The sequence below is a fragment of the Nannospalax galili genome, unplaced genomic scaffold, assembly GCF_000622305.1.
Source record: "Nannospalax galili isolate Female #2095 unplaced genomic scaffold, S.galili_v1.0 scaffold329, whole genome shotgun sequence".
Lineage (NCBI taxonomy): Eukaryota > Metazoa > Chordata > Mammalia > Rodentia > Spalacidae > Nannospalax > Nannospalax galili.
The window spans coordinates 3392708-3404447 of NW_008360321.1; the positions used below are offsets into that span (position 1 = coordinate 3392708).

Below are 11740 nucleotides of genomic sequence, written 5' to 3' on the forward strand. Positions count from 1 at the left end.
TTTTCTTTAATAACCTTGATAATTTTTCTTTGCATACTGCTTATAGGAGGTCGATGTGTCTTTTGATGCCTAAACCAAGATGCTCGGAAATGTAGTGCTGAGATTCTTTTGTCTTCCCTATGTTTTCAAAAGGAAAATCTAGATAAAGTTAATAAAGAAAGGGGAATTGTTAAGGCCTGAACAATTCAGTTTGACCTGAAGCTTGGCAGAGGATACCAGATCTGGTTATATTCTTGTGGCTTGTCAAGGCTATTGAGAATTCGTGCTCCCTCCCCTATGACCTGTAGTCAATGATGGGTAAGATCTTCTGGGAGAAAGTCAACCTAAGACAGGGCATAGCTGCTTGAAGCTGCGTGCCAATGATGGGTAAGGCTTTGCTCTTGCAGAAGGCAACCTAAGACAGGCACATTCCTTCCATCTTGGATGTGGCATATTCTGTGGTTATATTAAATAAGAAAGAGGGAACTGTTGGGAACTATTCAGCTTGCCTTGACTTAAGCTTTGGAGAAAGAATGCTTCCACCTTGGGTGTGGAGTTTCCCTGTTCTCTGCTTCTGTGGTCTAAGTTGACAGGCTATGCTTCCCTGATTAATTGGCAGTCATGGAAACATAACCAAAGAGTTCTGTTTCAGTTTATGGGCACCGGAGTTTCTCGGCACTGTTAGCTTGGTTTCTATATAGAAATAATGAATTATAGTAGTTGCTAAGAGCAATCACAAACAGTACACCTTATATCTAAGATATTATGAATATTATGTAGCTGAATCTTGGGTACTGTAAATGTCATGGGAGTTTCGGTTGGTGAAGTAATGTATTCTTGGTAGTAAGGTAATGTATCCTTGGTTATTCCTTGGTAACTTTCTGTTTAGTGATGTTTCCTTAGTTATTCCCTGGATACTCCAGATCTGATTCTTATATAAGCTTGGTTTGGTTTACAATTAACATGCACTGGCACATAAACTTCTGCATCCCCTGTGTCCTGATTTCTATCCATCGGTGTCCCCTCAGGCTTGAACTGTGGTCACTGCACCATGACACATGAGAACCACACCAGTGTAGTTGTTTTTGTAAGTTATTTATTTAAGGAGCTGATTACTTTCAAGAGAAAGGCCATAGAACAAATAGATGCCAAGCTTCATGCCTTACACCAGTAAACGCTGTGTAGAAGGTGACAATGGCATTATTGCAGTGTGTTCTTAGCAAGTTGTTTTAGGACACATTTTTCTTCTGAGTTCTAGAAATGAATGATCTGTGATTGTAACAACATTCAGAATTCTCCATTTGATCCAATTCACTAAATTTAAAGCACCATTTTTTTTCAAAATCCAAAGTTGTGATGGTGGACAACGCTACTATTGTAATTGTTGTATGAAATAGATTTCTCTAGAAATCCAGGAGAAAAAGAAGCTTTGTCATTTGCGGTCCAACTTGTCACTAATGTCTCTACTTTTTTCCCCAGGAGGTGTCACTTAAGTGCTGCATTCCTTTCCCCATCATCCTTCATGCATCACACTAGAGAAGCTAATGGATTTTGTTTTCACACAGGCAAGTAGCTTGGCACTTTTCCTTGAGCAGCACATGCTCACAGCCCGCTGTTTTCTTCAAGGATGCACAGTTGCTAAGGAGATCTTCAAACTCACAGCTATTGGCTAAAATGAAAACAGATTCAGTTACCTTGTTGCTGTTTTCTGAAGTAGCTGGAGAAAAATCCAGTCAGTAAAGTATATGGGGAGGAGTAGGGAAAGACAGACACGTTAGCATCACTTCCGTCATGCTAAGTCTTGAGGAACACGGGAAGTGCCCCACCAGCTCACCCATGTCTCTTTTTCTCGTGTTAAATTCAGTGACAAATTTCTAAACTGAAGTAACCTGCTTTTATCCATCAGTGGGCAAAGGAAAGGATATGTAAACAACTCTATATCTATCAAGTCTAATATGGAAGTTCCTAGACACAGGGCTTTTTAAACACAAATTAAATTTTGTTTCTAAACCTAACTAGCCCCTTTCAAGTATTCACAGGCCACATGTCATTAGTGGCTAAGCTTACAGGACGTATGTTATAAAGAATACTTTCTCATACTATTGGAGAGCATGACTTTGTGCTTTCTAGAGTAAATGATCTTTGTGGATGGCTACAGATGTAAAACAAGCATAGTATGCCATGCTTTCCCCATAATGTTTCTACTCATGTGTTTTCCCAAAAACCTAAGACACCATAACTTTCAACCTGAACTCATCATACTATGAAGGCTGGTTTGTTTTTCCTTGGGCATGGTCTCTTTACATTCCTCCTACAAGCTCAATGAAATTTTGAACCTGGAGCAGGAACCAACCTGAAATCTCTTCCCTTTTCTTTTGAAAAACACTCAAACACTACTATTCATTCATTTTACTTATACTGCAGTAATAGCATGCATTGCATTTTATAAAGTACATTTGACATTTTTTCCAGGCTGGCCTGTCTGCTTATTCCTGCATCCAGGTGCCAGGAAGTTCTTATGTACCATCACTGACCCTGTAACTCTTCTGTTTAAAATTTTCTTTTGAGTGCCACTACAAGTAGATTGAATTCCAAACTGTTCAATAAATAGCATTCAGTAGAGGTATAGTTATTCAGCATAATTTCTTCTTGGTTAATCATAGTTTTGTTATTAATCATTTGATTTATAGGCACACAACTGAGTCAGAAATACTACTAAATAAAGATGAATGTAGCCAAACGCAAAACTCTCAGTGAGTGCCTATCCTCTACTATTCATAGTAATTTCAGTAGAAATATCTTATGTAACAGAAGTCAGTAACTATGTTTATTTCTATTCATGACAAAATAATAAGATATGCGACATCTATTTTGTTCTTTCATTTGTAGCAATATTTCTCCCATAAGTTAACACTGTATGCAGCTTAGATATCACTATGACTAAATATATGCACAAACCTGCTGCCTAATCACAGGAAAAGTGATCATTTTTAAGGTAAGCATTACATTTCTAATTACATTAAAGGAAAGAAATGAGAAAATCAATATAACAAGCTCACAGACAGCATCGAAACAGAAATATATGATGTGTTAGTAGAAGCTGGGTTTTAACGTGGTCTCAATTCCTGTGGTGTTATACATTTTGATTTTCTTTTAAGGTTTTTACAAAATTATACTTATGTGTGCCTGTATGGCATTATGAGCAGCATGTGTATGCAGGTGCCCACTAAGGCCAAAAGGGGGCATCAGATCCCCTGGAACTGGATCAATAGACAGTTGTGAGTCACCAGATATCAGTGCTGGGAACCAAACCCAAGTCCTCTACAAGAGCAGGAAAAGCTCTTAATCATTGAGCCATCTCTCCATCCTTACATTTGTTATTTTTTAATACTACTTTTGGCCTATTGATATTAACTTTGAAATATCAATAAGCTGGACAATGAATAGTCTCTGCATAGTCACAGTCACTGAGGGCAAACTTTCCAGCATATAACATAAACTAAAATTCTTTTCATTACAAATAAAAAGTAAGTTACTAAACTTCACAAAATGCTTATTTCAACATTTTTTAATGGTTTTTTCCTTCTTCTTTCAAAATGCATCTTGTAGGTTATTTTATAATTCATGGAATAAAATAGAGCACCATCACTAGGATAAGCTTCATACTTACTGCATAGTCCATTGTCACAGTGGCCAGGACAGCTGGCACAGGGGGCCCCTTGCTGGTAAGGGGTGCTCTTGCTCATCACATTGTTGCCACTGAAATTTGAAATATCCAGTTATTTGCCCCTTGGTCTTGGTATATATACTAAAGCATGAGTTATTATATATACGTATGGCTGTGCATGGTTTTCAACTTTGTGCATGAAACTGAAAAATTATGATTTCCAAAGTGTAACTTAGAAACAATCCAAATTATGAAAATACTTCAATATGTCAGAATGCATGAAATCTGGCATGGGGGTCTATGAGCGGGTGCAGATAGGGAGGGGGTCTAAATATGATCATGATGTATGATATGCATAAAAATTCAATGAAATTTTTTAAAAATAGAATAAAATTCTTCATATATGAACCTATCACTCAGACCAGAATTCCGCAGGTTGAGTAAGTTAAACAAAGTAACTCGCATCTAGAACTATCCTAGTAGATTTAAATGTGGCGTCACCCTCTTTGTTGCCCAACAGATGACCAAAAGGCTAAAGCAGGACCCTGCATGGTGAATGCATCCCTCTAGAGAAAGAATATTTTACAGGTAAGTGGTAGTGTCAAGGGAAAAAATACTGAATATTTTATATTTTAAAGCTAAGAAATACCATATTATTTTTAAATGGATAATATAGCTTCGTGATATTTTTTTCTTGTTGCTGGAAGCAGTGTATTTAAATTAGTTTGTCCAGTTAGGAGTACGCACTTTAAAAGGCCTTGCTAGTCTTTTAAGAAATGGCACATGTAGCCAGGCAAGGTGGCAGATGGCTTTAATCCCAGCACTTGGGAGGCAGAGGCTGGAGCATCCTTTAAATTAGTTAGAGCTACAGAGAGACCCTGTCTCAAAAAAAAATAAAAAAAATAAAAATAAAAACTAAATAAATAAGTGGTACATGTGAAATTGTTATGTTTACCAAGAAAGAAATGACAGTTTAGAAAGCTTTGATCTACACCAATATCCAAGGTATTCTCATCCTATGTGAATTAAACTATGATGAGCATTATCGTATGGGCCAGTTAAGGAGTTTGAAAATACATAGGAATCTAAATCTCAGTTGTACCATGAGGCGAGGACCCAAAGCAATGCAGCTGATCATCAGTCCCTGCACAGCGTCTCTCTCTCTCTCTCTCTCTCTCTCTCTCTGGTGGTGGGGGGAGTGAAAGAGAGACTGGGGAGGAGAAAGAAAGAGAACGCACTTGGTAAAATCATGTCATGAATACAGAGGTGTTCTGGGAGATTTTTCCCCTTCTTCCCCACATTACTCATTTCAGACACTATTTCCTAGGCCCACATATGTGATGCCTTGATGGCTGGACAATTAACTTAGATGTATACATCCAGGACCTTCAGATTCTCTCTAAAATTCTCTCTGGCAAACCCCAAAAGATTTTGACAGAAAAGGTCACTCCTCTCAAACTGGAGTCCTCCATCACCTGGGTAACACTCTCTAAAGAATCTGATAAGAAGTATGCCGGCCCCCATCCCTTTCCAAGAATAAAGGATTTCAAATGTGAAAAGTAATTAAAACTAACAAATATGTTGGGGCTACATAATACAGGAGTAGTTGTAGTAACAATGTAAGGAGTTTCTTTTTCTTTTTAAATATAATTGGATATAAAAATATTTGAGCAGAAAAAAAAGCTGAAAGCATGTCATGTCCCCATTTGCAATTCAATAACAACTCTTGCTTAAGCATCATGGAGTGTGAAATGAGCAAAAGCAGTAACAAGAATCCTTAGAGAAATGCACACTACAGATGCTTCTTCAACGAGCCTGAGCCTAGAGAAGGAAAATGGACAGAAATGACGTCTTTTTATAAGTGAGGAAGGAGAGCTTCAGATTTTGCATTTAGAACTGTGAACTTTCTCTCTTCCCTGACAAATTAAAGCTGTCTAGATTTTAGACTGAGTGTGATGGTGCATACCTCTAATCCCAGAACTCACTTGGGAGGAAGAGGCAGGTGAATCTCTATATCAATGGTCAATTTGGTCTACCTAGTGAGTTCCAGGCCACCTGGGTCTACAGGGAAACCGCCTTTAAAAAAAAAAAAAAAAAAAGTCTAGATTTTTTTTTTTAAAGGAAAAATCCAGAAGTTTATCCTTCCTTTGTTGGAATAAACTTGCTATTCTGGCTCGTCTTATTAGACAACAAAGAGTAAATTGTAGGTTAAATTAAAGTGTGTACTTACGCAGGACAATATTGGCAGACATAGAAGTATTTTAGGCTGTCTTGGTTGGGACAGTATGCAATTGCACATCCAATTTTGTAAGATGAATACCAAACAAGCTATAAATCACAGGGGATTAAATATATAAAGATACATTAGAAGAATGGTTAAAAAAAATGATAGCAGACATAACACAGAAACGTGTGCCAGCCGTAGTTTATAGCATACACTTATGAAAATATCTACTTTGGGGACTCAAATTAATAAACTTTTACTTTCATAACTTCTTAAAATACCAAATTTATCATGTGGGTTCACCTATCAGTTATGCGTCAATGCCACATGGTACCACCTCACCCTCCCCGACCCCCGCAGCTGAATACAGGAGTTCATTATAAGTTGGAGAAGCTTTAATCATTATATTACACTGCTAATGGCTAAGGTGTCTCTACCCACTCCCCTTACCTGAGTGTAATGTCCAACAGCTACATTGGGGCCCTTTGGTCCTACACCGTAATTAAAGTCCTCGCTTTCATCATACCACCTCTGGATTGCAGCTTGCCAGGGCGTAGGGTCACTTGACATATAGAGATTCTCACCACATTTTGTAGCTGAAAAGGAAAAATATTTACGAGAAAAACAATAAAAATTGCAGTTGTGGACTTTCTGAACAGGGTCTCAATAGCACAGATATTAAGATCAACAATCAACAACTGGGACCTCATGAAATTAAAAAGCTTCTATACAGCAAAGAACACCATTATTTAGTGGAGAGGCAATGTACGGAATGGGGAAAAAAATCTTCACCAGCTATACAGCTTACAGAAGGTTAGTATCTAAACCATAAAAATAACTAAAAATTAAATAAACAAATAAATAAATAAACCCAAATAAAAATTGGGGTAAAGCCCAATTGGTACATCTACAATGCAATTCCTATGCCCAAGACTCAGGAAACAACAAGGAATAGAAGGTAGAAAGACTGTAAGAGCCTGAGAAACTGGATGTCCACTGGTGGATAATGCATTCTCGATAAGACAGAGAAGCTGTACCCATGAAATCTCTGCAATACGGTGACCTAAACAAGACCTGAATCAGTCGACAAGACAGCATCAGTCGACAGCATCAGTCGACATGCCAGTGTGGATGGAGGAAATGTCATAGGGTCCCGTCACTAGATGAAGCAATCAGTGGATGCTGAGGGAGGAAGAATCAGTTTTCTCCAGGGTCAAGTTCCCTGAAAACCTTTCTAATCCCAAGTGGCCATCCTAAACATATGTACACACAAGCACTACTAAATGAACTCAGTATATGCAGCAATAATAATCAAAAAAGAGGACACGAAATTGAAGGCGTTTGGGGGTACATAGAAGAAGATTTGGGAGGAATGGGAGGGGTAGAAATGATGCTAATACAATAAACATGTGTGAAATTTTCAAAAAATAAAAATAAAAATTGAAATAAGAAACTAAGTAGAGGGTTATCAAAAGATGAAATGCAAATGTCTGAAAAACATTTTTCTAAGTTCAACGTCTTTAACCTCAGTGAAATGAAAATTAAAACTACTCTGACATTTTTATCTTACCCTACTCAGAATGGCTAAGGTCCAAAACATCATTTTTAAAAAATGGAGAAATTAAGCAAGTATGGCCTGAAAGCTTTATCCCTACTGGCTAGTTTTCCCAGTTCTGGAAGGTGCTGTCACACTACCCGAGGTGAAACATAATCATCAATCTTACCCACTTATGAATCCTGCAAACTACAATAATGACTGGTCTGCCAAGCTATGCTCACTAGTACTGCCAAGCTATGCCCACAACAGTGGCACAAATATGGGAGTGACCAAATGTCCTCTGATTGGATTTAAGGCAAGCTCCATGAGATTGAATCCATACTTGGCATTGTAGTCAGGGCCAAGAACCTATCACTAGATAGGTCATAGTCCCTATGGGAGAAACTACTACTGATATTCTACTGAATAGACATAGTATTAAGGTGATTTCTAGTAACTTACTGCTGTACCAGTAGATTAGTGCATCTCCTGACCTTCATCAGAGAAATTTCTTCTTGCTATAAAAAGCCATTAATGCAGAGACCCACAGATGATCATCACAAAGAGAAAATGAGACAGCAGGGTGCTCAGCCTTAAATGGGACAATTATCTCACACCCCTCTCCCCACATGCATGCCAGCATTTGCTGTCACTTTGTTTTTATCTTAGCCATTTTTTTTAATTTCTAGCCATTTTTTAATTTCTAGCCATTCTGAGGTAAGACAAAATCTCAAAATAGTTTCAATTTGCATTTATCTGATGGTTGAGAATGTTGAACAATTTTTAAATATTTCTCAGTCACTTGTATTTCAGCTTTTGAGAATTCCCCCTAGTTCCATGCCCCAGTTTATAAATGGGTTATTTGTATGCCTTTTTAAGTTCCTTGTATAGTCTAGATATTAACATCTGCCAGATGTATAGCTGAGCTGGTAAAATTTTTTTTCATTACTTAAGCTGCCTCTCCCTCAGTTGATGTGTTCTTTGCTGTACAGAAGTTTTTTTTTTATTTCATGAGGTCCCACTTATTAATTGTTGGTCTTAATGCCTGGGCTGTTGGACAGAAAATCCTTTCCTCTGCCTATATATTCAAGTGTAATCCTTACATTCTCTTCTATCAAATTCAGGGTATCAGGTATTATGTTGTGGTCATTGATTCACTTGGAGGTGAGTTTCATGCAAGGTGAGAGATAAGGATCTAGTTTCATTTTTCTGCATGTAGCTAGCCAGTCTGACCAGAACCATTTGTTGAAGATGCTACCTTTTCTCCAAAGAGTTATTATTGACCGCTTTGTCAAAAATCAAGCAGCTGTTGTAGTGTGTGCTTGTATGTGTGTCCTCAGTTCTACTCCGTTGATCAATGTGTCTATTTTGTCACTATATCTCTGTAGTCTAAGTTAAAAACTTGGATGGTGATGCTTCCAGAATTAGTAGCGGTTGTTCAGGATTGATTCTGATATCTTTGTACTTTGTGTTTTCATTTGAAATTTAATATTTTTTCTAATTTCTGTGTGAAGAATTGTACTGGAATGTTAATGGAGGTTGCATTGACTCTATAGATTGCTTTTGGTAGGATGGCTTGACATCAAGACCTTATAACTGAAGCCGTGACATACTTGAGTCACAGAATAGATATCAAGTTGCTGCTAACCTTAAAGCTTTGACCTTACTGGCTAGCCTTCATAGTGCTGGAAGGTGCTATACATGCTAAAAGAGGAGACGAGTGTCTTATCCAGCTGTAAACCTTGTGAGCTATAACAATGACAAGCCTGGTAAGACATGCCCACTGGTGCAATAGTGGCATAACCTCATAAAAGTCACCAGCTTTTTTATGATTGGATTGAAAGCCAAAAGGATTGAGTTCCAAAAGGTGGAACTCATACTTGGCACCATTATTGAGGTCAAGAAGTTGTGGCTACCTAGACAGGTCATAGACCCTAGGGGAGAACCTACTACTACTATTCTACTAAATGAACACAGTTTTAAACCAACTCCTAATGACTTCTCGTTATACACATAGATTAGTGAATCTCTCACCTTCATCAGAGATGCTTCTTTGGGCAGTAGATGGAAATTAATACAGAGACCCAAAACTAGTCAAAGTGCAGAGAATAGGAAACTTTAGAGTGCTCATCCCCAAATTGGACACCTGTATTCACACTCTCTTCTCTCAAAGCTCAGAGCCCATTGTGGAAAGGGGACATAAAGACTCAGTGCCAGAAGAAGTGAATAATTTCAAGGAACTGATTTTCTGGACACAACAGGACAGGTTCACATAGGAATTCATAACATTGCAATAGCATGCACAAGACCTGTGTAAGCTTAAGCCAGACATAGAGTATGGGAAGGGGAGGTGGGCACAATGTCCCACCTGTGGCTGAGAAGCTACTGAAAACTGATAGCTGCTGGGAGATGGAGAGCCACTTTTCTTTAAGAATGTAGCCCTTGATAGTTTGACTACATGCTAGTGGATGGCCCCACATCCAAGAGCATGTGGGCAACATAAATTTGACTTAAGGTTAAGAATGAAAAGAGAAAAAAATGGTTGTATAGGGAAGGGGAGAAAAATCTAGAAGGATTTGGTAGAGAAGGACAAGTATTATCAAAACACATTGCATGGAATTCTCAAAGAACTAATTTCTTTGGTGGAGGAAATTCTAAGGCAACACAATGTTGAGTCTTTGGCATAGTTATTACTGGCAACTTTTTTAATGCAGGTATACAATGAGAAAGACCAAATGGGGCAAATAAAGATACAGAATTACAGTATGGAGAGAAAAGGGGCACTAAGAAGCTTGATGCTGTAGCAAATGCATGTGCTGAGAAAGAGGCTGTAATTGTTAAGATTAGCATCATAAAGGAGAGGCCTTCTGCTCTGGAACATTTGAAAGGAACATTTGCACCTTCCGTGCAAAACCCCACTAGATAAGCTTCTAACTTATGAAAGAAGGTCTAAGGAGCTTTCTGCTCTTAGAATGCAACTGTATACAAAATCTTCTGCAAATGTGATTAAAGGAGGCAAGGGCTCATCCCAAGCTGGTAGCTGAACTTTGCAGTGTCGTTGATGTTGTATCCGCTTTGGAAACACAAAAGATGCAAGGGTGAGGAATTGTGGATTCTTCCACTGCGGTTTTGGATAGCCACTGAGGCCAGACAACCTGTGACAGATGAGTCCCTGTGGGAAGGCCCTGAAATGACAGGAGGCACTAAAGGGTCATTGCATGAAACTAAAGGTAAAGCCTGGATTGCAGTGGAGGCCCCAAATGTTGGAGATGCCAGAACCATGAGACAATGTGCTGAAGAGAGCCACACACATGAAGCGGTACAAGTCCAAGGAGAGATGTATATTATAGGTAACAAAGATGGAGGATCAGAGTCATCTAAGCCCCTTCAAACTTTATTGCCATATAAGGAACATGGAGCTACAGGATTTGGTGCTTGCCCTGCAGGCTTTTGGTCTTGCTTTGATCCATTGTTTCCTCACAGTGCTCTCATTCCTCACTTTTGGGATGGAAATGTATCGTCCATGTAGGCTAAAAGTATGTAATTTGTTTTTGGTTTTACATGGGAAGGGGGATCACAATCAGGAAATTACTTGGGTCTCAGAAGAAACTTTGGACTTTGGAACAGTGTTGAGACTGTTACAGACTATAGGACTTTGGAAATTGAACTAATACATTTTGTGTTATGATAGGGCATGAGCCTATGGGAGCCAGAGAGATGAATGTGGTGGTGTGACTGTGACGTGTCCCTCATTGGCTCAGGTGTTTGAACACTTGGTGCCCACTTGATGGTGCTGTTTGGGATGTTTTGAAGCCTTTAGGTAGTGGAGCTTTGCTGTCGCAAGTACAACCCTAAGATGACGTGTCCCTCATTGGCTCAGGTGTTTGAACACTTGGTGCCCACTTGGTGGTGCTGTTTGGGATGGTTTTGAAGCCTTTAGGTAGTGGAGCTTTGCTGTCGCAAGTACAACCCTAAGGCTAGGCTTTGAGAGTTTATAACCACACCTTACTTCCAGTTTGCTCCTTGCTTCCTGCATATGGATGGAAACATGATCTCTCAGCTCCTGCTCTGGCTCCTTGCTACCATGCCTCCCACAACACTATCAACTCCCCCTCTTCAACCATAATCCAAAATAAACTTTTCTTCCTTAAGTTGCTTTTGATCACAGTGTTTTATCACAGCAATGAAGAGTAACTAGAACATGATCTGCTTTACTTAGGAGTTTATAGAGGACCAATCAGACATTACATGAGAAATTTTCAAAATATAAAAAAACAAGCATGAGAAAATATTGTGATCACAATTTTATTTAAATATACATAAATGACTTTGG

The 11740-nt window shown here is 38.6% G+C and overlaps 1 protein-coding gene across 1 annotated transcript in view; it reads right to left on the reverse strand.

The window, feature by feature from the left end:
* Positions 1 to 1511: 1511 nt before the first annotated feature.
* LOC103727375 (cysteine-rich secretory protein 2-like) overlaps positions 1512 to 11740 on the reverse strand; it is a 15793-nt gene continuing 5564 nt past the window's right edge. The window contains 4 exon segments of the mRNA XM_029559737.1: positions 1512 to 1648; positions 3650 to 3738; positions 5877 to 5974; positions 6321 to 6466. Coding sequence (XP_029415597.1) covers positions 1521 to 1648; positions 3650 to 3738; positions 5877 to 5974; positions 6321 to 6466 — 461 coding nt within the window. The 3' untranslated portion in view covers positions 1512 to 1520.